At 48.9% G+C, this 26,511-nt stretch overlaps 1 protein-coding gene across 2 annotated transcripts; it reads right to left on the reverse strand.

The window, feature by feature from the left end:
- Positions 1 to 217: 217 nt before the first annotated feature.
- Positions 218 to 24,813, reverse strand: gce (germ cell-expressed bHLH-PAS). 2 transcript variants are annotated; one of them, XM_017237459.3, is made up of 11 exons: positions 19,014 to 19,629; positions 12,697 to 13,055; positions 12,160 to 12,629; positions 8,804 to 9,747; positions 3,704 to 3,867; positions 3,289 to 3,643; positions 3,030 to 3,225; positions 2,746 to 2,977; positions 1,827 to 2,681; positions 1,624 to 1,763; positions 218 to 1,535 (listed from the first exon to the last, which is right to left on the reverse strand). In XM_017237459.3, exons 4-11 carry the CDS (start codon positions 9,745 to 9,747, stop codon positions 1,386 to 1,388), a joined length of 3,036 nt encoding a protein of 1,011 aa, XP_017092948.2. In that variant the 5' UTR covers positions 12,160 to 12,629; positions 12,697 to 13,055; positions 19,014 to 19,629; the 3' UTR covers positions 218 to 1,385. The 2 variants fall into 2 exon arrangements, 1 of the variants encoding a protein (XP_017092948.2); XR_006245972.2 differs by lacking the exons at positions 218 to 1,535; positions 1,624 to 1,763; positions 1,827 to 2,681; ... (3 more) ...; positions 3,704 to 3,867; positions 19,014 to 19,629 and adding exons at positions 21,508 to 22,216; positions 22,278 to 23,930; positions 24,002 to 24,813 and having other exon boundaries at positions 9,587 to 9,747.
- Positions 24,814 to 26,511: the final 1,698 nt, after the last annotated feature.

The following is a 26,511-nucleotide window of genomic DNA, read 5'->3' on the forward strand; positions in this document are numbered from 1 at the left end:
GCTATCGCAACCTTATTCGATATTTACAGTGTGGTCACATTACTCAAACCATTTTACATCACTAGAGTTCTAAAAAGATCGATAAATCGAAACTGCCCATCTGTAAAAACTAGAGATGGTAAAATAAGTACTTACCCAAGGTATTTATCGATAGTAGTGTTATGAAAGGCCCGGTTCAGTTTTCCAATACTGGAAATTCAAAAAGCCACAATCGCGGTTTTTCATTGTTTTGTATGTAGGTACACATGTTTATTCATTAATACATTAGTTTAAGATTAATTTAGATAAAAAAACAAATGCATAACAAACATTTAACAGAGTTCTCGTCTCTTTTTCTTGCTGTAGATTTTCAGTTGTTTTCTGTGTGTAAGGGTTTCTTGCAGCGATTTGAATTAGTTTACATTGAACCATATATGCATCTAAGTGTATATATATATATGTTTTCGTCAGTGTAAATTGTACTTGGCTCACTGCAAACTACGCTTTCTGTGTTTCTGGGGCACCGTGCTGGCCGAAATCTATAGTTTCATCCGGATGGGAATACGATTCCCGGATCTATCTCTCACTTATAGCATAACAACATTAAACATCTATAAAAAGTGTTCGTAGAGTAAATTTAATTTAACTATATGCCAAACGCACAAGTGGGTGTGTGATCGGTACTAGTAAGATTTATGCGTGTGTATCGAGGTTTGTAGTATGTGTGTGTATGTAGTTGGTAACAGTCTTTTATCACGTTTAGTTGGGGCTATGCGCTACATGGCGCACAACATATGGTACGTAGGTATATAGTATATTTAATGTATAATCCAATTAGCCTAATAATTGTTTATATCCTCCCATTTATGCTAGACTTTCTTATTCTGCTCTTCACTCCGATTTGCCGGCCCAACGATCCGCCTTCTTTCCGTTTCCGTTACCGCCTTCAACTACTTTCCATCAATATCGGTACCAAAATGTTAAAATCTTCTCGGGGGCGGTGTCTTACATTAGCTACAGCTCCCTTTATAGACATCAAATCGTTTACCAAATAAAACACTCTCCTAAACATTGAGTTGAAAGTTGGGGCGCAACCGGAAACGGAAACTGCCCGATCGCTCGTACGCGTAACTAGTTCTACATGCATGTAAAAGTCCTATTTTAAAAACAAAAACTGAACAAACACTGTGTGTGTGTGCGTGTGTGCGGGCGGGGCATCTAAAGTATGTTTGTCTCAGGCTCACTCATAGGTTGGGGTTATAGTTATCAATCTGCACTCGTGTCTGCAATCAGTGCCTCTATTACAGCACATCTTTCAAGGTATTCTTGTGGGGAACTGAGCAGGCTGCCAGGACAGTTATCACATCGATGAAACCCTTCAGTCGAGAGCTGCTCTCTCTTCCTCCTTAGCCTTGGTCCGTACTCTCATCCTGATCTCGTTCCCGGTCCCTATCCTCTGATTCCGATGGCTTCCTGGTACTGGCCTTGTTCTGCAGCTGCACCTCGTACTCGCTCTTGATGTTCACATACAGCTCGCTCTGTTTCTGGTGCTCCTGCTGCAGGGATAGAATAACATTTATGGTGGCATTCCCCAGCAGCTTCTTCACATCTGCAACAAAGCTTAACACTAGACGTACGACTTACCATGAACTCGTCGAATCTCGGATCGGCGTGGGACAGCTCGTATCGTTGACGCTGCTCCTGCAGATTTCTGGCCACATTCAGTTGCTGGGTCAGCGTCTTCCCAATTTGGTCTAAAGAAGTGTTCAGGACGTGCTCGATCTCTGCGAAGTAATCACAATGCCAGGATGCTAATCAATCATTACCAAACCGCCGAAAGGTCTCACCTGTGCTGGGTATGAAGCGCCGCTTGGTACCCTTCATCTCCTCGGTCTCGGCCAGGGCTGTGCTGCTCCTCTTCAAGGACCCAACAGGCATGGCCGGATCGGGCGTGAGGGGACCCTGGCAGAAGTCACATGGCGAGCGAGCGTCGCTGCAAGTGCAGCTCCCTAAGGAGCTGGGCGACTTGGCCGCTGAACCGGATTGGGCTCCCCGCAGATGCTTTGCCGCCGTCACGTTGACTACGCTGATGCTCTTGGATATAGAGGACTTGACCGAGGCGGCTTCAGGGGGCACCAGGGCCAGAGGCGGCGTCTTGGAGCTGCCCTGCCCGTGCGAGGATATTGCCATCATGGAGCTATGATGCGAGCGAACGTGGTGGAACTGCTGCGGTTGATGCGGGTGCTGACTGTGTGGCTGTTGCTGGTGGGCCGAATACGAGTCTCCGAAGTCGGATCGGCCCTCGTCCTGGTCCTCCTCCTCCTCGTCATCGTCCTCCTCGTCCCCGTACTCGTCGTCCTCTATTTCGCCCATGTGGGCTCCTTCCTGGTCGGACTTCTGCAGGTTCTGGATCAAACGCAGGACTGCCTTCTCGAGGAGGGCCGGGTGCTCGGACGCCGGCACGTCCACCGTGGACTGCGGTATCTGCGTGTTAATGATCACCGAGAATTTCTTCTTCATCTCCTGCACCCGCCGCTTGCCCTCCTCCTCGTCTAGCAGGGTGTTCACGCACACAAACGAGTGCACCTTGTTCGTCTCCTTATCGATCTCCAGGTAGCCCTTCGACTGCAGGTAGATAATGTTTCCGTTCCGGGTGAACAGTCGGTAGGTGGACTCCCCGTACGAGCTGTTGCAGTCGTACACTGTGGATGAGGCGAAAGGGACATGAGTGGGAGATGGCTAGGAGCTGGGATAGGGATCACTTACTCTGCCGCAGGGCTACGATCACCCAGCGCACATCGTCGTTGTGCATGAAGGTGAACGGACTGAGGTTGCGCACCTCGTCCGTCATATAGCCGGCGACTATGCCGATCCTTTGGTCACAGTCGATGATCCGGCCGTCGATCAGATGGCGGGTCTTGTACTCCAGGGTGTTGGCGTCAATCTGCCGGCTGGCGATCTTCGGTGGACGGATTATCCGGGCGCAGGCAGTAAGAACCTGAAACGAACAACTCGCTAGATTGGAGTGGGGAGTAAAACAGAGCACCTACTATATCGTTTCCGCTGATCGTGTGCAGGGGAATCGTCGCATCGTCGCGGCTCCTAGTCCTCCTGATAAGCTGCAGACTGGAGGTGAAGGTGTTGGACCGCACACCCCGCGGAGCCTCGTCGCTCCGCCGGAAGCAGCCGTCGATCTTCACCACTTCGTAGGTGGTGGCCTCCGATCTTGGACCGGCCCGCGCCAACCTGAAGGGGCAGACATCAAATGAGAATTGGTTCGTCGCAACTGAGACTCCAGTTCCCACTCACCTCACTCGAAAACTTCGCCTGTCCTCGCGCAGCTTCCGATCGATGTAGTCTTCCTCGGCCTTGCTCCTCTGGCGCGGCTCCCCTTCCGCATCCGCATCCGGGTGGGCGTCGAAGAGGTTCTCCAGCTCCGTGGGGATCAGCTGCTGCTTGAGCATATTCTGGTCCTCGGGATGTGTGATCTGCATGATGCTCTGCCCGTAAAGATCCGTCTGACAGTGGCCCAGGTGCTGCTCGATGCTCGACGAGATGAGCAGGATGTGCCCGTGGCAGGTGAGGGTCAGGAAGAAGCTGTCCAGCATGCTCATCAGCGTGTCCGTGACCTGAGGTCGTTGGAGCTGCAGCGTTTTTCCAAAGGCTACCAAAGGAAACCCAAAATAAATATTGTCTTCAAGTGCAGATTTGTCATCATCCTTACCGTGTTTCAGGCGCAGTCCATGGGCGGCAAAGCGCAACACAGCCGTCTTGTCCACTCGACGCGGAGACTCTGCCACATGTGGCACCATGGTGGAGAGTTCTTGGATGGATCCGTTCAGTTTATCTCGCCGGTTCTTCTCCGCCCTGTTTCGCGCCTCGCGGCCGCTGAAAAGATAAATAAATTTTTAATAAAATATAACGAGCATATGCTGGGGAGTATCATAAAACAAAAATTTTTGGAAAAATTCGAAAAAATTGAAAAGGGTATTTAAGGAATTCGTTATATAAGGAATTCATCTGCTGGAAGCTCAGATCTCAGAAAGGTATGCCTTTTCCCGATCTGACTTCTATTGGAGGAGCTATGAGCATCGGAAGAGAGCAAAATGCGGAAAATCGTAAATCGGAATTTTCAAGGGGTACCCCTTGGAAAAATTCGAAAAAATTGAAAACGGTATTCAGGGAATTCCTTATATAAGGAATTCACCTGCTGGAAGCTCAGATCTCGGAAAGGTATGCCTTTTTCCGATCTGACTTCTATCGGAGGAGCTACGAGCATCGGAAGGGACCAAAATGCGGAAAATCGTAAATCGGGAATTTTCAAGGGGTACCCCTTGGAAAAATTCGAAAAAATTGAAAACCGTATTTAGGGAATTCTATGAATAAGGAATTCACCTGCTGGAAGCTCAGATCTCGGAAAGGTATGCCTTTTCCCGATCTGACTTCTATCGGAGGAGCTACGAGCATCGGAAGGGAACAAAATGCGGAAAATCGTAAATCGGGAATTTTCAAGGGGTACCCCTTGGAAAAATTCGAAAAAATTGAAAATGGTATTCAGGGAATTCCTTATATAAGGGATTCACCTGCTGGAAGCTCAGATCTCGGAAAGGTATGCCTTTTCCCGATCTGACTTCTATCGGAGGAGCTACGAGCATCGGAAGGGAACAAAATGCGGAAAATCGTAAATCGGGAATTTTCAAGGGGTACCCCTTGGAAAAATTCGAAAAAATTGAAAATGGTATTTAGGGAACCCCTTATATAGGGAATTAATCTACTGGAAGCTCAGATCTCGGAAAGGTGTGCCTTTTGCCGATCTGACTTCTATTGGAGGAGCTATGAGCATCGGAAGGGAGCAAAATGCGGAAAATCGTAAATCGGGAATTTCCAAGGGGTACCCCTTGGAAAAATTCGAAAAAATTGAAAATGGTATTTAGGGAACCCCTTATATAGGGAATTAATCTACTGGAAGCTCAGATCTCGGAAAGGTATGCCTTTTCCCGATCTGACTTCTATTGGAGGAGCTATGAGCATCGGAAGGGAGCAAAATGCGGAAAATCGTAAATCGGGAATTTTCAAGGGGTACCCCTTGGAAAAATTCGAAAAAATTGAAAATGGTATTTAGGGAACCCCTTATATAGGGAATTAATCTACTGGAAACTCAGATCTCGGAAAGGTGTGCCTTTTGCCGATCTGACTTCTATTGGAGGAGCTATGAGCATCGGAAGGGAGCAAAATGCGGAAAATCGTAAATCGGGAATTTTCAAGGGGTACCCCTTGGAAAAATTCGAAAAAATTGAAAATGGTATTTAGGGAACCCCTTATATAGGGAATTAATCTACTGGAAGCTCAGATCTCGGAAAGGTGTGCCTTTTGCCGATCTGACTTCTATTGGAGGAGCTATGAGCATCGGAAGGGAGCAAAATGCGGAAAATCGTAAATCGGAAATTTTCAAGGGGTACCCCTTTTTCGGCCCCTTGGAAAAATTCGAAAAAATTGAAAATGGTATTCAGGGAATTTTTTATATAAGGAATTCACCTGCTAGAAGCTCAGATCTCGAAAAGGTTTGCCTTTTCGGCGTGGAACTTGAATGTGAAGAGCTGTGATAACCGGTACTGCTGAAGTGGGGGATATTATTCAACATTTTTCAAAATTAGTTGAGAGAATGGCAACTCTAGTACGATCCGTTTGGAAACTTCCTCAGCCCTCCAAGAAGAGATCTTCTGGCGTTTCTGGCAATAAAAGTGACATCGAAATGCGGAAATGATTCAAAATGAAAAGCGTATAGAGTATTCGCCTGAAATAGCTTGAAATCGCGAGTGAGTTGCAAGTGTCAGCGAAAAAGTGCGTGATTCACGGCGATGGAGACAATTGGCTTGCCGTTGGGGCAGGCACTGAAGTCTGGCAACAGCCTCGTGTTGCGGCCATTACTGTCGCGCCGGACATTAAACGCCCAAGTGATGGGATGGATACTAAATCTGTCCCACAAACTCTATGAAAACTACGAGGAACTACGCGGGGGAAGTGCATCTGAAGATCAATGGGAATTATATTCCATTGAGATGGAATAGTTCCTCTCAGTCGAACTACTCCCAGTGGGGTGAAGGTCACTCTTGGCGTTGGGAGTGTTCCAGAACAAACCGAACAATCTGCTCACGACATTGTAGTCCGCCGGGCACTCGAAAGCTCCACATACTCTTCCTATATGCGATACTAAACGGCTGGCATGGCTCGGCTTCGCTTTCCTATATAATATGTACCTAATGTATGTATATGGCGCATGACTTGGCATTTGCGAGGCGGTTACGCAGTCGCAAGTATTGCATAGGGCCTGCCCGCCCGGCTAGACGATGACAACAAAGTGCCCCTCGACTGCCACCCTGGCACCCCGCCCCACTCTTCTCCACTCCACTCCAGAGTTTGTTTGGCTTTTCAGTATTTTCTTGCCAGCCAGTCCGTCAATAATTATCAGCTTGCATGGGTGCCGGTGGTGCCTGTATTGGGGGGAGGGGGCGGGGCCGGAGAGGCGGTTCTCGAGCGATTCAAGTGCAATGATCACGTTCTCTTGAGGCTCGCTGGCTCTGGCTGTTGGCTCACATCACTCGGCGCCAATGTCTTGCACCCCATTCGGGGCGATTGCATAAAGATCTACACTGCGAGAAATCAGGCCATCTATGGTGGTTCTATGGTGGATGGATGGCGTGTTGGAACCGAAACACGGACTATGCTGGCTGGTAATTATTTTCGGTGTATGGGGGGGATGAGCTCATGAGTAATTTATACGGAAATGTGAGATCGCTGCGTTCGATTAGGAATAGTTACCGCCGGCCACAATGTTGTTTCCAAGCCCCCTCCCCCTCCCCTCCCCTCCGGGCCGCGCTGTGCACACTGTTCCGTTTGAAGCACCCTCCGACCCTTGGCTCCCCATTGATGTAATTTATTTTAAAACGCAATTGCAAAACAAGTTCGCAAAATACACACAGATACGCACGCACACACGGGCGCCGCCACCAGGCAGCCAGGCAAGTGGGCAAGTGGGAGACGAAGTGCAGGAGCCCGAGCAGAGCAGCTGCACTGGCGAGTGGGTCGGAAAAGCAGGAAAAATCGACAAAAAGTCCAATGCCTGGAGAGGGCGAGGAAAGTGCGCAACAGACAAGTAAACACCCAACCCATACCCTGGCCATGAAACCAGATACATTTTCATTTGCAGAGCCCTGACTTTGGACAATATTTGCATACTTTGAGATACAAAGATACCACGAGTGTGGGGAGAAACTAGAAAGAAGTTCCTCAAGGATCCATAGAGCTCCATGGGTGCTATCTACCAAGCGTACTTAAAGCTGCACAGCTGCATTTATGCTTGTGATGGCATTCTGGGTTTAAAAATAGCTGAAAACAACAAATATTAACAAGAAGCGGTGTGAAATTCATAAACAACGACTCCAATTGTATGCTTTTGGAGGGGCAGCTGCCACAACTGCCCAACAAGAATGTAGAATATTGCTCAGGCTCTGAGATCCATTCATGTAGGCTGAGAGATCCTTGATTCTGTCGCCCTTGCCGCCCACAAAGTCAACTTGTTGTTGCCCCTTTGGGGCCACTCGAGCTGTCTACTTTTTAGCCAATTTCGAGTGTTTTTTTGTTTGGTTCCCGGCGTGTGTCGGTGTGGGTTATCTGGCCGGGAGTGGCGGGGTGCTGGTGGTGGTGGTGGTGCTCGACTGTTTGTTTACTCAACTAGTTGCATTTCTGCCGCTGAATGAAGGAGCGATCGCGAAAGTGCACTGCAAAAAACGGGGATGCTACTTTTTTCCACTCCAAAAGGTAAGACCCACAAATCAGTCATACGCAACGTGGGCCAGCGGGAAGATCCTAACCTTTTTGACCTTAAACCCTAGCCCATGATTATTTCGGCCAACTAATTTCTCTCAGTGCACGATTGGCCGTCCTCTGCTTCCGCTTTCTGTCTCTTTCCCGCCGCTGCTCGTCCGCTGCAGCTTACAATGTATAGAGTGCGCGCGTATCGATAACTGCACGCCCCCCCCCCCCATACCTCACTCAGGCCCGCCCTCTCAGCGGCGACCTTGAAGCCATGTTAATGACGTATCGAAACGCATTGGATTAAGGCCCGAGTAACGGTACAGCAACGGCAAAAGCCGACCCCCGCCACGGCGGAATATGGCCAAGTAAACAGCGAACTAGGGTGCTCTGTTTATGGTCTGTCAGCTGGAGGGATTGGAGGGGCTGGAAGGGGTGGAAGGAAGAGCCTCCAGGGGGGTGGCAGGGTGGTGGCAGGCGTGTGCAGCTCTCCTGCAGCGTTCGCAGGCCAATTGGCCGAGCTGATGAATGGCGATTCCGTTGAAAAACAAATAAAAGCACAGAGCTGGCTAGGAGCTCAATGGCGGGCACTGAATGAATGTTGTCGCGTCGCCGAGACGAAAATAAATCAGAATATTGTGTTAAAAATACTCAAGCCCCCTCATTACCACCACCCACCCACCACCCACCAGCCGACCTAATCAAGTAGCTGGGGCCCAGTGGCCGCCACAAGTGGCCCTAGATGACGGCTAATTGGAGGGAGCCAATCAGGCCAGACGCCCAGCGAGCGGCCAGACACATTCCGCCCGGAATGCGGGAATCGAGGAACCCAGAAGGGTTCTCCTCGCCGGCTCTGAATGAAACCAAATTGGCTGGGACCGCCCGGCGAGTGGCATGACGCCCCCATTAGCTCGGCGGGCGACCTGCCTCATGGCTTTAAGTGATAATTCCTCGAGGGCTTCAAGCGCTTCCATATCTGCGATGAGAATACTTAAGGATGTGCGACACTCACCTGTTCGAGAGCTGGAACATCTCCATCATGGTCTCGTGCGGATGCTGGTGGTGCGGATGGTGGGGGTGCTGCTGGTGGAGGTGCGGATGCGGATGCCCGTGGGGGTGGCTCGGCGGATACTGGTGGTGCATCGCCGGGTGCATGTGCCCGGTCGGGTGGCTGCCGTAGGGCCCGGGTCCAGGGCCTGCTCCCGGCACGCTGCCGTTGCCCGAGCCGCTGTAGCCCATGAACCGGCCACCGGCCACAGAGCCGCCCCCTCCACTAGCCGAGCCGTACGGGGCGTTGGGATACCACATGTTCGGGCAGAAGGCGGGCGGTGGCGGTGCCGGGGAATGTGGGTACGCGTACATGCGTCCGCCTCCAGGGCTGGAACCGGAGCTGCCGTTGCCCGAGCCCGCCATCGCCAGCGGCATGGAGCTCGGCGAGCGGTAGTTGAAGAGGTACATGGAGCTCGAAGGCGGCCGGAGCATCAGGTCGCAACCGGAACCGGATAGGGAGCCCGAGGCGGAGGGCGTGGGCGACAGGTAGAAGCTGTTGGCGGCACTCCCGCTGCCACTCCCGCTGGGGGCGTAGTCGCTGCCCAGCACCGAGCTCTCGTTCTCGTCCGGGAAGTTGTCTTCGTCCATGTCTGACTGCCGAACCTTCTTCAGCCGCGGAGTCAGGGTCTCTCCGTCCGCATCCGCGTCCAAATCGGTGTCCGCCGCAGCGTCCCACGCAAGACTGTCCAGATCGCATTCATTTTTCTCCAGGGGCAACAGCTCGGTGTCGTAGTCCGGGCCGGAAACGGAAACGGAGGCGGCAGAGCCCTCTGCTGGGGGATCGTCGAAGTAGGGAATGTCTGGCTTGAGATCCTCAACGTCCTGGCCGACCTGACCCTGGCGACCGTGACCTTGGCTCGTAACGGAGGAGTTCCTTCTGCGACTCGCACCCTCCATGTTCTCCATCTGGAAAGTATAAACAGACACAGGGTGATAGTGAGATCAGCTGAGGAACTATCATTACATCATGGGCCCTGCCTGATAGGAGGCCCCGATAGATTGGCACCCCACATCCCAATCGACACTCGGATCTATTGCAAAATAGGCCAGTCAGGTGTTGCTGACTTTTTCACAAAAACTATGCGACATTCCCGCCTTTTTCTCGGCTCCCCATATTATTGTCCGGCATTTGAATATTTTATAAATAGATCGGAATAAAACGACATCAGACACTGAGCACAACGGTCGCAATTGGACCCGAGGCTCCTGGGATTTTACGATCGAACTCGGCCATAAACTGGCGTGAGTGGCGGGCGCCGGGGCGGAGGCTCTCCAAAGGGGGGCGGAAGGACGGCTGGCCAACAAGTGACAGTGCCAGAGGCCAGAGATATGCTGGGTGTTATTTATATGCGAATCTTGTCCAAGTGCCGCCTATAAATAATACCGACGCCGCAGATATAGACGCACAGATCTTGGCTATCTTCGAACTATATCTACTCCTCGCTTGGGCCATTCCGTTCCTTTGTCATATACATGTCCATAAATACCTCCTCTGATTCACACTGTATGGCAGTGGCAGTGGGGGTGGAGGTGGAGGAGGGCCTCGCAGTCATAAATTTCGTATTTTTTGCCCTCGAACTCGATCATCATCGTTTGTTTTTATTTTTCTGGCGATTGCTGGCGGACAATTGGAGTCTACATATATGTGTGACAGTCCTAATGCTAATGCTAATGCCTCGATAGACAATCTATCCTTGAGGAGGCAGAGACTTTAATGAATGTGTTGTCTTGGTCATCCGGGCAATCAAAAACGAATCTATTTCACTTGGCGGCGGCTGGGTGATGGCCGGGCGACAGTCTTGGGATACACTTGCATTCAGAATGGTTATCGAACTATCAACTATCACCCTGCGCCGTCCGAAAATAGACCTTTTGAGGGCACTGTGCTATCTGCGATTACAACCAGGAAGACGACAGCCACTCGAGTGACGACGGGGCAAGTAAGTAATATGCAATCCAGCTCTTTTTCATGTTTTTTTTTTTGTGTTTTCTAGTTGTTATCATCGGCGATTGCCGTAATATTTGCTTTCTGCCCGTTTCTGTTTTCTGTTGTTTTGTTTTTCCTCCCACCCCCCGAATAGCTTTATTATTCTATTTTGTTGGTGCACTTCCCAACTTTGTTTTGTAATTGTTTTCGAGTGTAGCTCAAGTAGTGGCGGTACATGAGGGGGAGTCATGTCAATGGCTGCCAAAAACGCCAGACAGCGCTGACTGGACTGCCGCGCGGACTGCCGACGCTTTTGCATGGCTGGCTGTCAGTGCAATGGGGCGTATACGCAACGCAATGGAACCGCCAGCTGTGGAGGAGAGGGCGCTGGCCAGGGAGCCCGGGAGGGGGGTGGGCAAGTTAAGCACTTTTCACCCGATTCCGTGAATATTCCATTCGCCGTGTTTACGACGAATGCCATTTGCCAATATTGACACTTGGTAGTTGTCCATAATTCAATAAACACACAGAGCCTCCAACCAGGGCCTCCAGCGTCTCTTCTTAGATTTCCCCTCCCCCAAAGTTCTGGCGGGGATCTGTGTCTCATCGATCGGATTACAAGCAAACAACAATGGAGATTATGTTATCGCGCGACCCACCGAACTATCCCCAGGATCCCCGGGAGTTCCAGCCGGTAATCTCGTTCCATGTTTCCCCGCAATCTTATCAGCTCAGTGTTTACTGGGTGTACTGGGTGTACGACATCCCAATAAACCTTTTAATCTCTCATTCTGGCCGCAATTTCGGGTATAATTTTTCAGCTATTAGAGTTCAGATCGGGGGTCTTGCTCCATTAGGCCCCCGACTGGCCGCATCGATGTACAAATAATCGTTTGTCCAACCATAGTATGGAGATGTGACTGTGTGGGGGAATTATAATCTCCATACAAGCTGTTCAGCATGAATATAATACTCCTGCCATCCGAAACTATCCCTAATCCCGGCTACTCATCCTCCCCGTTAGTCACTCCATGTTTCCCAGGACTGAGTCACCTCTGCCTGCATATAGGTGGGCTACTATCAGGGCCATGGTGATGCAGTAACTGCAATAACACGATGAGCTGGCAGAGCACCTGCCAGATAAGATACTGCCCTTGAGGTCCTCCTGGCCCAAAATCTAAGGTCTCTCCAAGCCGCACTACCACCACCTTAGCTCTCCCTGGGCACACATAAATCAATCATGAAATATTCACGTCTAATGCTCGGCCATAACAATAACAACAATAATAACAATCAAAAGAGGGAAGAGTGGAGAGGAGAAAGGAGAGTGGAGAAAGGAGAGTGGAGAAGGTAGAGTGGAGTAGAGAGAGAGAAAAATCAATTTCACTTACATGTTTTGCGCTGTTTCTTGTTTTTCTGCATGAAGCTTTCGCTCACTCGCCCTGGCTCTCCTTCGCTCTCCTCCTGCTCGGCGCTCTGTTGGCCAAGGGCAACGGTATCTCGTTAGCCTGTTAGCCCGCTAGCCTGCTAGCCTCACTCTGCCTCTCCCGCTCACACTTGTACTCGCACCGCCTGCGGTTTGTTTATTTCGCCTGCTCTCCCGCGTCTCGCTGTCTCGCTCCGTCTGGCGGGAGGGGATGGCTGGGTGGCTGGGTGGATGGGTGGCTGGGTGGCTGGGCGGCTAGGGTGGTTGTATATTGGCGAAATTATATATTTTGTATTACTTTGTTTTGCTTCGTCTGCTCTTGTTTCACTTTTTGTGTTTGTTTCTGCTTTTCCGTCCAACCGATATCGGTTTATGCAGTTGCGACTCTCTTTTGTTGTCTGCTTTTTATTTTCTTTTTCTTTGTGATCCTTTGTACTTTATTTTCCAAAAAAAAAACAATAAAAATAATAATAAAAAAAATAAATGTTTTTGCAAATTCTACCTAAAGCTCTCCTTTTAGGTATTTCTTTTTGTGTATTTTTTTGTTGACGAGTTGAAAATCAAAGTCTCTCGCAGTATTTTCTCAAACATTTCTACCAATTTTCGCGCACTTTTATTATTTACTCATTTTTTTATTTTAATGTTTTTTGTTTTTATTTTGGTACTGTGCTTGTTTCTTCTTTAGTTTTTAAATATCAATGAATATTTGTACAGCTGGAGGTATTTAGTTGTTGTTTTTGTTGTGGTTACACTTTTTTGTTGTTGTTGTTGTTGTTGTTGTTGTTGTTTCACTTTTTTGTGTTCTTGTTGCTCTTGCTGGACTTCCATTCAGTTTCCACAGCAAGTGTTCGCTCGTTGTTGCTGAAGAATAGAGAAGAGAAAGGAAAAAAAAAATCATTTTTATTATGTTTTCTGTGTTGTTCCTCCTCCGTCATATTCGCACACGTGCAAAAAAAAAAGCATAAAAAAATACAAAATAAAGGTATCCAGTGTCTACGGGCTTTGTAAACGTCTTCTAGAATGGTAAACACTTTCCAAATAGTTTTTTAATTGAATTTAAATTGCATTTTTTGTGGTTTTGATGGAATTTTTTCGGTCCTATTATTTTTACTCTTTTTTGCAAAAAGTTTACTGCTTTTTGCATTGATTTTGAGACAAATGAAGTCTAGGAATGAATATACTTCCTTTTCCTATCCAAAATACACAAAAACTATGCTTTGAGAGCTCCCACTTACACCTACAGTGCGTATACGCAATATCACGTATACGCCTAGTAGGATCTATAATTTCCATACAAAGCTTGGGCGAATTTTCGAGACAAACAAAGCTTAGAGCGGAATAAAGTCCTTTCCTATATTTTAAAAACTCAGAATATATGTTCAAAGTAGTCCACCAGCACCCACAGTGCGTATACGCAATATCACGTATACGCATAGTAGGATCTAGACTTTCCATAAAGGGCTTGGGCGAATTTTTGAGACAAACAGATCTCTAAGGCTGAATATCTTCCTTTCCCATCGCTTATATACTCAGAATATATGTCTACCAGCACCCACAGTGCGTATACGCAATATCACGTATACGCATAGTAGGATCTATACTTTCTATACGAGGCTTGGAAGAGTTTTCGAGACAAACAGAGCTCTAAGGCTGAATATCTTCCTTTCCCATCGCTTATATACTCAGAATGTATGTCCACCAGCATCCACAGTGCGTATACGCAATATCAAGTATACGCATAGTTGGCTATGGTTTTTGATAAAAGTTTAATATTTTTTGAGCTAATTTTCAAGACAAATTATAGATTTAGATTTAGAAATAAAGATCTTTCTATTGCACCTATTCCATCTCTAACAAAATTACCATGTTTGAAGAGAGCGAGCCAACAGTGCGTATACGCAACATCAAGTATACGCACAGTAGGCCTTGTTTTTTCAATAAAATAAAGAGGTAGCGTATCTAAGCTTCGTCTTTCTCAGACTCGCGCATTCTTCTTGTCGATTTTATGGCTCAACTCTGAATGTAAAATTGTTTTTGTCGATTTTGCGGTTGTTTTTTGCTAATTAAATGAATACTTTAATTTATATATTTAAATTTGTATTTCTCACTAGCTGGCGGCGAACAAAAAAAAATGTTAATACTCAAGTATGCGAGTATGCGAATACGCGACTCTTCGAGTATATGGACGCTGATCGGATCTGGGCTGCTGCTGTCACCTGTTGCTCGGCCGCTGAGCCGAACTGTGCGCTGCTCGATTGTCTCCTTTTGTTTTAGACTCTTTGTTATCTCGTTGGCTTTGTGGCTTTTTTGTGAAAATATAAACCGGTTAAAGCCGACCCAAAAGTTAGCACCATCCATCGCCACCTGAACTGCTGTGACTCTGGATATCTGGTCCTGCTGTGGTCTGTCTAGTTTCTATCACTACCTTTCATCTTTCAGATCCTGGCTGCTGACTGCTGGCTGCTAGCTGCTGGCTCCAGCTTCTTGAATTTCCCCCTAACGAGTGTGGGCCCCATAAATTTTGGTATTTTGCGCGCATTCAACTCAAGTGTTGCCTGGCAGTCTAAATCAAACATACATATAAGAAGATAAACTTTCCGACGAGTGTCTCTGTTTCTGTTTCGGTTTCTGTTTGTGTTTGTGTTTGTCTTTGTGCGGCTCTGGCACGAAAGCAGGAGTGTGTGGCATGTGTATGTGTATCTGCAGGCAGGCACAAGGACATCATGGGTAAGGCCCACCTGGATGTGCGTGTGCACAGTGAAGACTGGCTGTGTGGCTGGGGTCCTTAACTCAAATATGATTACTAAAGGTGTACTGTTTTATTGGGAGTGGGGACTCTACCACTGCAGATGCCTATATCCTTGGCAGGGACTTTGCTTTCCAGAGACCTGTCACGCACGCGGCAAATCCTGGCCAACATTTTCCACAAACTGTTTGCTTTCTGCGGTTGACACACGCTCCGCAGCCACTGTCACTGCCACCACATCACACTCTCTCACCCTTCGGAGACAGCCCCCTGGCCTACCCCTGCATACAGCTGCAGTGCCTCCGGATCTGGAAACGGGCTGGGAGGTCCGAGGCTGGGGCCTCGCGGGTCAATCACCCGCCAGCGCTCGTAATTGCAAAAAACAAAAGCAAAAGCCAGAAAGCCAGCCAGCACTCGCGGCGGGAGAAAAAGTAACAACAACATTTAAGTGTAATATAAAAAATAAAAACAAAAAAAAACCTTTTCTGCTATCTGTTCCTTTTTTATTTCCATTTTGCACTTGGTTTATTTGCATTTCAGACGCGACGTAGAAAAAAAACGCCAGAGCAAGTGAGCCAGAGTAAAAAAAAAAAAAAATAATTCAAGTGCTCTGTCAAAAAGCGAGCCAAAAAATATAAAAAAAAAAAACCAAAAAGGCGAAAAAAAAATGAGAACGGCAGAAATTGGCGAGCAGAAGGCAGAAAGCCATTTGCCAGACAACCGAACCTAAGGGCGGGGCGGGGTGGTACGGGGGATTATCAAAAAGAACAACAAAAGAACAGCGTGAGCACGAAAAGCAAACGACACCCGAGGAGCCGAGGAGGCGAAGGGAGGGGGGCGGGGGGAGAGCGAAAAACCGAGAAAATAAATAAATTATATAATTTGCCTTGACGTTTGACGTCCCACCACCCCCTGGGCTGGCCACACTCCCCCGCCCCCCACTCAGTTGCGGTTTGTTTACATTCCCAATAGTTGGAGTTACATCGCAAGCCACCCCCTTCCCACACGGCTTGGACTGTGCCCGACCCACCCGGCGTATACGCAATATTACGTATACGCAGCGTTCGCGCTCTCCACCGCTGTGCGGCAACTATTTTTAGAGGCAGTGTATCGCCTGCTAATAGATCATTTGAGAGGATCACTTTGCAGGTCGTTCCATTCAACTTTTATATGGAATTTGTGCCTCGTTAAGTGGAATATTAACGGGCGTAGGGATTGCTGCGACAAGCAGGTCGCCCTGGCAGGGCTGGCCGTGTCCTTCGACGAGAATTACGCGCCATTCCCGAAACGGCAAACAAACAAACAGAAAGAAAGAAACAACAAAAATCAGAAGCTCTTGCTGCCTCAGCTTTTCCTCTGGCTCCCCATCAGCCCACTGAGTCCGTCTCAGACGCGGCTCCTGCTCGCAGTCGACGCTAGCTGCGACTGCGACTGCGACAGAGGCAGAGGCAGCGACGACGTCGACATCAGGTGGTGGCTGGCAAAAAGTTGTCGCAAAAACCAAAAATAGCAGAGCATTCGGAGCGGGAGCGGGAGAAGAGCAAAGCAGGAGCCAAGAGAGAGAGAGAGAGAGAGCGCGAGGGGCCGAAGAACGTGGTCGCTGGAGCACGTTCTACGAAGATTTCCCAGTGCACTTTGCATAACATTCCATAACACAGGCCGACGTAATGGTCCACCGGGAGAAATAGTTGAGGTTTTCTTTTAGTTGCCACACTACAAGGTACTCCGTAGATTAGCCCCGAAGTGGCGTACAACGGGGCGTATGCGTGGTGTGGTGTGGTGCCCACGAAGATTGCGCATACGCCCCGTAAGCCCCGACGAACGGGCTGAAGCTGATCTAAACCGAATTTGATTTAATTAGCGGGGCAGCCTAAGATGGCGTCAAGCTATCTCGACTCTGAGTGCGTAGTATGGCCCCTCCATCCCTCTCCCGTCCCTCAATCCCAATCCCTACGAGATTTACGATTCCCAGCGATCCAATCAGTCATGCTGATTCGACGCCAATTAAGATTCGATTTATCGATAGACGTCTGTGCTCGGCCAGTCTACATTGTTGGCGGATCGATCTTAATTTATTACCCGATCACTGGGCAAGCGGTTTCCCAGCATTATTTTCGAAAATTTCATAAAAACGTTTTCTAAAAAAGTACAAATTTCTGCTTTCTGAGTAAAATTTCTGCCCGTTTCTGGCTTTGAAATATTAATTAAACGCCAAATACTAATTGAAACCCAGTTCGGAAACACATTTTTCAAGCCTGACTGGCCAATGAGTGATGGGGGGTCTGTCATTTTGTGGCCATAAAGTGGGGAAACAAATGCAGGCCCCAAGAAGCGGGCGCCAGTGTTCAGCGGCTGGCCAGCGGCTCGTGAGCGTTTTTGTTGTCTAGGTTAGGTTATCAGCTGCCGTTGCTGCCGCTGCTGCCTCAGGTCCGCTTTCAGTACAAGTTCGGCTTTCCTTTTCCCTCAACATACGGCTGTCTTTGTCGCACCAGTCGCCAGCCGCCTGCCGCCCATTGAGCTTTCAGCTCGCTCTCCCATGAGCCAGGCCAGTACGCTCCCGCTCCCGCTATGCTCTCGCTGTTGCTCTTCCGCTCAGCCGAAACGTGACGTTGCTCTCAGACGCGACGTCAGCAAAAATTTCATAAAGGCGACAAAAACAACAAATACTACACACACACACACACGAATATAAATATATATATATATTTAAACAATTAAATTTTAAAAATTCATTTCGTTTATAAATTATATTGATGCATGGCTCTAATCTCGAAAGTGTTATTAACAGTCGTTTTGGAGTCGCAATTGAAATGCCAACAGAAACCAAGACTCGACGTTGAAATTAATTATCAAACATGAAACAAAAACAACAAACAGAAACAACAACAATAACAACAACAAACAAGTAACAAATACTGACAGAGAAAATAATAATAAAAATAAGCCACACAGCCACGAAAACCTTGAGAGCGGCACAACCAAACAACTCAAAAAAAAAAAAAAATGAAATAAAAATAAAAAAAAAAAAACAAAAATAATAAAAAACGAAAAACCAAAGCCAAAAAAAAAAAAAACGTTTTTTTTATTTTATTGATCGGAACTCGGAACTGGTGGGTAAATCATTGGAAACACTGTTGCCAAAAAAAAATGGAAAAATATAATACCACTGACGACTTTTATGAACTTTTATTATGGCGCGTATTATCATCGTCTTCCATCATAATCATCATCATTATCATCATTATGATCATAATCATCACAAGTATCGTAACGTTTTAATGACCATTCGAGTGCCCAAGCAGTTCAAGGGTGTCTCTGAGGCACAAACTACGAGATACTATATACTATATCTACTATATCATTCGATTCTCCAGACTCCTTGATCTCCGATCCGAGAGTTTGGCATCCGAAAATATGATAGATACATTATTAGGGGCTATGGTTACGAGAGTGGCGTTGAAATGTTGCCAAGTCACCTAACGGCCCCCGTAAATCATCCGAAACCCTGAGCACCACCACCAGCAGCAGCTACTGCCGCCTCGATCTTAAAGATACAAAGTGTTTAGTGTTTAGGGTTTTTAGTTTTTTTTTGTTGGTTGGTTGGTATCTGGCTTGGTTTTTTTTTTTGGGGTTATAGCCAAGAGTCGGCTATATTCTTGATCAACAAACGACAACGAAATTTAATAATCCGAAAAAAGAAACTGGAAATTCATTAATATGTTAATTTTTTGTTGTCTTGCCTCATTGATTGTGTCGATGTGACTGCTTTTCTGTCTCTGTATCTGTATCTGTCTTTGTTTTTCAGTGTCTGTTTCTTAATGTTGGCTAAGCAGATTTTCGGGGTCTGTCAGTCACTGGGCACTACTGGGAATTCGGGAATCGAATGCGCCGAGCATCCAGCAGCAGAAGTGCTGCCACAGGTTCTCGGGTTTCGATCGCGACTGCAAGAAAAAAAAGGCGCGCGCTCGCGCAGCTGATTTTTTTGGGGGGATCTGGGGGTCAGCAACATGAAGCAACTTTCTTAAATAAATGATGTGTTTCTTTTGGGGGGGGGCTTTTGCAGCTTCCTCTACCTTTTCTTGTGGTATGCTCCGAACTCCTCTGTGGTCTGTTTCTTCCACAAAAAGCACAACACACTGGCCACTGGCATTCACACACACATACACCGAAAAAAAAAAACAACAGATTCAGCTTGGTTTTCTCTCCGGACTCCGGAGGTCTAGCCGTGTTTTGCTTCCGATTTGGTCGCCGATTTATGGGGCTTGGGGGGCACTGTTTGATATTCCAATTCCATTGGTTAGCGCGGCGCCATTTACGTTTCTCGAGCGTGTTCTTTGCATTTTAGCGGCGGCGGCGGCGGTGGCGGCGGCGGTGACCCACGAAAAAGGCAAGCACTGGAAGAGGAAGAGCCTGAGACCGTTCACTCATACACACACATATATACACATATACAGTGTTACTGTTACTGGTAATGGCTACTGCCACTGGCACACGCAAAAAATAAAAATAATAAATAGGAATATAGAAGTACGAGTACGCCTGCGACTGCGACTGCGAGTGCGACTGCGAGAATACGATTTGGGGAAAACAGCGACGGTGAAGCAGCTAGCGAGCGAGCCAAGCGAACGTCGCGACGCGTCCGTCCGAACCGCTACAGAAACAAAAATTAATTACATATATTGAAATCACAAACTAAACTAATCAGCCAGACCAGCCAGCAGCGAGCAGAGAGCAGCGAGCAGAGGCACTGGCAGTGGCAGTGGCAGTGGCCGAGACCGAGGCAGCGACAGCGGATGAGAGAGGGCCTTCCTCGGAATCAGCTGCCCCAAAGCTGTCGACGAGAGGGGGAGGAAAAAGCTTACTCCGAGAGAGAGCAATGGCGGAAAGAGAAGCAACAACCTGCGTTGACGAGGAGAGCGGCGAGACCTTGACTATGGTTTCCGGCCGGGAAACCCTCGCCACCTGCACAGCGAGAAAATGGGGGGGAAAACCATGATCTTAATAGCTTATTTAAAAGATTTCCCAAACTAATAAGAGGGATTAAGTATCTCCCACCACCATTTTATCTCAAAATTGTATCCCAAAAGTAGGCCAAGTTTTTCCGCCGTGTGGAAAACACTAGACTCCGAGAGAGCCGCTCTCGCTAGGAGCTTTTTCTTGGAGCGGAGGCGCGACAGCTTGTCGCTGCTTAGTGTTCAGTCTGTGGACCTGACGCTGGCGTCTTATACAATGCTCCTCTCCGGCTCCGTAGATTCTGCACACACACACACACACGCACACTGGGCCAGATAATGAACACCAACACTGGGAGGGGTGGGGGCGAGCTCGGTACTCGGTACTAACCTAGGAATTTCGGCCATAAATTAAAAGATAAACGGCCGGGAAGGGAAACCGTCAACTGCTAGAAGTCAGATTCTGAAGCACTACTGTGTTTGGGATGCGGAGGCGCCACTGGGCTGCTTCCAGCAGACCGGAGCAACGCGCGTCGTGGGACTTGGACAGATGCCGACCGACTGATGCCGGGAGTTGCGTCTCCTCGAAAGCAGCCAGCCAGCCAGCAGGCAGAGGCAGTGGCAGTGGCAGTGGCAGTGGCAGTGGCAGAAACAGCAAGCAGCAAAACTGATTAGCGAACAAAAGCAGCAGCCAGGACTCTCAGATAGCTTTCGAGCGAAGCTTTTCCATCCTGACCCCATCTCCTCCAGGGTGGCTCCTTGAAAAGCAACAGTGACGAACGAAGGAGCCAGAAGGAGGTCCGAAAAAACACACACAATCCTAGTGGCAAGGCAGACAGGGCGCATACGCAACATTCGAGTCGAGTGGCAAGTGTATCTCTGTCCCGCTCACTCTCGCTAATCGCCACAATCGGGGCCACAAAAAGTAGGTTTCCTAAAAAATTTCAAAACAAAAAAAAAATACATTTCCGGTTTTGAATAGAAATGTTATCAAAAATATGGAAACCAAGGTCAGGAATCGATCCATATTCCTATAAAATTTAAACCATGAGGGTCAACTTCCAGATAGTATCGAACCTTGACCCCAAAAACGACTGCCGATTGTTCTGAATTTTTAAATTAAAATATATTATCCTCCAAATAATCAATTAAAATTGGAATAAAGATCAAGCTTGCATTAGTTACCTTCCAACAGACCCCATCGTATACTATAATTCTGGCACTATCTGTGCTCCCTCTCTGGTTTTGGGCTTACGAGTTTCCTTCGGCTATCTGGTGATAAGACACTCAAAATAATAAACACGGAGAGCAGACGCACCAATCTCAGTCATCCGATAGTCGGGCTCTCGGGGTGATTCCCCCTCCGACTAGCCAGGAGATAGCGGGATGGAAACCTTTAGCATAATCGAATGTTTGGCCCAGCAGCTGATTCGGCGATATCTACCGAGGCTTTATCGCCCAACTCCCGAGGAATGCCAGACTCCCCAGACTGGTCTAGCTGGGTGGGCTTATGGGCTTGCTCCGATAAGAGATTAGGCCAGCAATGGACTAATGGCTAGTACTAATATTAGCATACTAAACAGCTCTATAACAGCTCTATAGGTCGACCACTCACCTCTTGAACTCCAAACAAGTGACCCAAACGTGTTACCAGTAGAAACCCCCTTTATTGCGGGCCATATTACGAAATAAGTGACTGGGTGGCTGGTCCTTTGGACGAGCTAGGAGCTTCGCAGGATCTCCAGCTCTTCGGGGAGAGCAAACATGCGGAGGTGCTTCTCGACCATAAGGTCTTGCAGGTGGCTCAGTTTCTCCGGAATTTGGGTGGCCCCTTCTGTGTAGATGGCCTTGTCCCAGGGACACTCATCCAGGGCGGTCAACAGGCACTCCTTGCTGCGCTCGAAGCTGGCGTTGACATCGCTGAGGCTCCGCAGGTACAAGCGCCAGTAGAGCGAGTTCTTCTTCAGGAGCGCCCACTGCCTGACCTCGAACTCGCTGCGGTACGGATTAGTCGGCAGGAACGTCGCAAACATGCTCATCACGCGGTTGCGCACGGCGACCTGCAGCGTATCCAGCATATCATGTCCTTGGGATTCCTGTATCAATGTGGTGAAGCGGCAGCTGGCGGCCACGACCAAGTGCACCAGGGAGGAGATGCCAGCCTCGGTGCGAATGAATCCGGCGCGCATCTTGTGCCACTCCATGGTGGAAAACGTGGACCAGCGCAGCAGCATGGCCATGTTGCGAGGGAACTCCTCCAGGCCCGACTGCACCAGCGACACGAGCAGCTTGTTCCTCGTAGCCAGGTGTTTTAGGTTCGAGTCCTGTTGGAGAAGCAGTTATGTAGAGAGGTAGGAGCTTGAAAAGGGTATCTGAAGAACTTACTACTCGCCTCGGAGCGACTCCCGACTCCAGTGGAAAGGCTGGCAACTGCAGGACAAGCATGCGGATTTCCATCACCTGCTCCCGCAGAAAGCGACGTCTCTCGCTGGTCTGGGCCTTGGCCTTGGACAGGGGTCCCTCGAGCAGATCGATCAGCCAACTATTGGCTTTTTCGGAGCGGTTCATCATGCTGAGCAGCAGGCAGCGGGCGCGCACATAGATCAGCAGCTTGTGGGGATGAAAGTACTCTTCGAGGAGCATTTTCGACTGCATCACATCCAGAGAGCGCACTTCGTTTTCCAGTATCTCCATGCCGGTGTCCAGATTCGTCATCATGTCAATGGCCGCCTCCTGGCTGAGACTGTTCACGTGCTGGCCGCGGCACAGGCAGCAGAGCAGATGGAGGGCCTTCTCCCGGCGATTGTGGACAAGCAGCATCTCCGCATACGTGATGTATGCCTGCATTGTGTCAGGACATGTGAGCCCGTGGTCTCCGTGAGCCATCCCATCGATCAGTTTCTGGAATATTTTGAAGGCTTTGCTGGGATCGTCGTCGCCCTCCAGGCGCTCGAACTCCCACATGCCGTACTCGACATAGAAACGGGTCACCTCTTGGTTCTCCTCTCTTTCCATCAATTTTCGGATGGCGGAGCGCATCACCTTCACGGTAGCCTCAGTCATCTTGCCAGTGAGCTTACTCGCGAGGAGGATGAGGCGCTGGAGTCGGTACCACAGCACAATGAAGATGCGCCTCTTCGGCTCTGCCGGGTGGAACGCGGCCGCAGCATTGAGTAGAAGCTTGCTCAGGGTCGCGGTGAACAGCTCGTTGCCAATCATGTGGGGAAGGTAGCTCGGGGCGACGCTTAGCTCCTTGGCCATGACCATCAAGGCCTTCGCAAAGTCAAGGCTCTGTTCGACGGGCAAGGCGTAGGAGCTGCGATCCGCCAGTCCGGCCAGAATCAACTCAACGGCGTCGGATTCGCCAAACTGATCAAGGCGCGGGCAGAGTCTCGCCGCAAGGCATTCGGATGTGCCGATGGGCAGCTTCATCAGCTGGATCACCAGCAGCATGAGATGCAGCCTGTTCTCGGGCGCCTTCAGCGGGTAGGCATAGTGACACACTTCTTCGGTTAAGACGCAGCGCTGCGGGTCCAGGCCGCCCTGCAGTGCGTCGGCTTCCGAGGGGCGCATCTGTGGATACGGGAGGTAGTGAAAGGCCTGGCGGAGCAGCTCCACGCGTGTCCAGATCTGAGCCATGGGCAGGCCCGAGCTCAGCACCACCTCTTCGTACTCGATCAGCGGCTGTTCATCGGTGGCCGTGGCCTCCAGGCAGTCCATGGCCTGGCCGGGAAAGTTCAGCTCCAAGGCCAGGCGAATGAGGGCGAAGAGCTGGTTTAAGTAGCCCGACTGGCGCAGGAACAGGCAGCAGTTGTTGAACAACCTCATCATCATTGGGTCCGTGTCCACCGAGTCGAGCTTCTGGGTAGTGGCGTCGGTGTGGCCGAGCTGCATGCGGCGCATGCTTTCCTCGTAGATGCGCAAGACATCGGGCACGAAGCAGCGTGCCATTGTCCCTTGAGTGGCCATGATCAGAGAAGTCCAAAGCGTATACTGGTATGGATTCTTGTCCAGCATGCGTTTCAGAAGGTTCGCCAACTGGAAATAATTGGAGAAATGGTTAATAACAGCTCTGAGGGCAGAAGCTAGAATATGGAAGGAGGGCCCACCTGACTGGCTGGATAGGCGTCCGACGCGGTCTGCGTATACAGGTACAGCAGCTGATCGCTGAACGGATGGTGGACGAGGGCTTTTTCGAGGAAATGTAACTGGTGCTCCAACACGGCAAATCGATTGGCCTTGTACATGTTGAGGCCCAGCATGTGGTGCAGGTCCACCCAATTGTCATGGTGCTGCGGCTCCGTTTCGACTGCCACCTTCAGCCCTTGGATCTTCGCATCTTGCTTCTGCAACATCAACTCCGAGGTCTTTTCATCGGGGCCGGTATCCACGTACGTAACGTAGCGGGGGATTTTGGGGACCACGCGCTTTGCGCAGCGCCAATCCCTCAGAAATTTCATCCGGATGCGGTAGTTCGGCGTTGTCGGCCTGTATATGGTTGTGACTTTATCGAGGAGGAAAGATTGGTTACCCTTCCTGTCCACATAGTAATCTTCGGTGCCATCTGATTCCAAAACACGCCTCTGTGGGACAACAGGCGGCTCGGGCACGGTCACTGGTGCCTCATCTTCGGATGACTCTTCTTCGGATGACTCTTCTGCCTGAGACTTGAGGAAATTCTCCAACGCCTTCTCGGGGAAGCTTTTAAACGACAAATGTAATCCGCTCGTCGACGGTTTTTCGTCGTCTTTTTCCTTACCGTCCCTGTTATTGGCGGCACTGCCGCTGTAAGCCGGGAACATGCTTGGTACTTGTCCACCTAATTAACTGCCACTTTTCAGTCTTATCACACTTATATTTCCATTTTAAAAACAATTTTTTGAAAAAATCTGCAATGCCGGCAACAATATGCAGTCCAGTGGTGTCTGTCTGGCTTTTTTCCAGCCAAATTTGGCTGAAAATATCGGACTATCGATAGATGTAATGGACTATCGACCGTCTCAATTGGCAGCACTGTTTGGCGGTAATTGGCAGCACTTGTGCAGTTATTGGTCGCACTGGCGAACCGGTTGAAAATTTATGAACCTTTAAAAGGGAAAACTTTTAAATTAAGAATTAAGCGTGAATTAAGAGTTTGAAAACATTTAAAATATGATATGATATAACTTTTAAGAAATAAAGCTTCAAAAAAATGTAACAAATCGTAATTAAAGCCTCCAATAAGACTTGTTTTTGAAACTGGATTAGAAATAGATATTTGAACTGCCGCCAAACTCAAAACAGGTCCTTTTGGGGAACCAGGACTTTAGTAAAGTCTCCACAAGTGGAGAGTCGACTGCAGTCGTGTCACAAACCAACTGGTGTAGACTGTTTTGATTTCGGAATTGTTTTTCGGGCACAATTAACACTTGACACCCACAAAACGAAGATACATATTCATACATACTATATATATACATGTATATACTCTATATGGCCGTGCAAAAAGTCGGAAAAAGGACGAAGGCACACACACTTGTAAACAGGACGAACACACGAGCCCCGAACCCCCGACAACCCGCGACATAAAACATGCAAGGTTCGCCCAGTTTTTAGATGGTTTTTGGGAGAATCGAGTTATGGGAGTCCAACAGGGCCAGCAGATCCCTTTCAGAATCAATAGAACCGAGAACCACGGCCATTGAAAGAGGGTCCGGTGGCCATTCGATTCCACATCCCATAACGACAGCCATAATCGCCGTGGCTATAATGCGAATGCTGCACAGTTGCAGGCGTTTCAGGCGTTACAGCTTACAGCAGTTGCAGTGGCAGCAGTGGCAGCAGTAGTTGCAACTTGCAACCCAAAAACCATTCGATTCATCGGGGCCATAGCGACAAATGCCAGTCCATTTCCACGCCACGACAAGTGGTAATGCCAGCGGGGCATCCCCCGGGGGCTCGGGGGCCATCGAAAATAATTTCAGATTTCCGAACAATGGCTGCTCGGACATCCATTCATTACTTGTGTCTGCCGGTGGCACATACACTGCCATATCCTCCTCTGCCCGGTCCCCTTTGCCAAACATTTCCTAATTTGTATTTGGTTGCAATCGGAGCTCCCGGAAACAAGTGCCATGGAAATAAGGCGGAAAAATTGTCAAGAAAGTGGGGAAGTCGCCTTTTGCTTCTGGGAACTGGAGTCCTTGGAGGGAATACACGAGCTTTGGGTCTTGAAGAGGACTAAACTTTCAAGTCGCGTCCTTTAATGTTGTTATGAAGCATATTTGATGCTCCATGCCCTCCCTATATGTCGCAGGATAACGCCTAATGACAATCGATTTGCAGCTTAAGCCTGGTGCATATATCGATAACTGTGCAAGCAAGGACCTCATCCTCATCCTTTTTTTATATTTCCCCTGGCTGGCTGACTGGCTGGCTGGCTGACTGGATGGCAGTGATTTCAGTTAGTGTCCTCCCGCCTTTTTCTGGGGCTTCCTCCTTTCAGTTTTCTGCTTTTTTTTTTTTGAGCATCTCAAAGACGCTGTAAAATGCGCTCGTTTACACCTCAAGTGGCAATCATTTGCCATCGCCCCCAGTGACGTTATCGTGAGAGTTTCCTGGGCGCCCACCCTCTCCCCGC

The sequence above is a fragment of the Drosophila bipectinata genome, chromosome XL, assembly GCF_030179905.1.
Source record: "Drosophila bipectinata strain 14024-0381.07 chromosome XL, DbipHiC1v2, whole genome shotgun sequence".
Lineage (NCBI taxonomy): Eukaryota > Metazoa > Arthropoda > Insecta > Diptera > Drosophilidae > Drosophila > Drosophila bipectinata.

Coding starts and splice junctions, on each gene's coding strand:
- gce (XM_017237459.3), bottom strand. CDS start 9,747: ATGGAGAACATGGAGGGTGCGAGTCGCAGAAGGAACTCCTCCGTTACG. Junction 3,226..3,288: donor AGGCGAAGTTTTCGAGTGAG/GTGAGTGGGAAC, acceptor CTGCCCCTTCAG/GTTGGCGCGGGCCGGTCCAA. Junction 1,536..1,623: donor CGAGATTCGACGAGTTCATG/GTAAGTCGTACG, acceptor CTATCCCTGCAG/CAGGAGCACCAGAAACAGAG.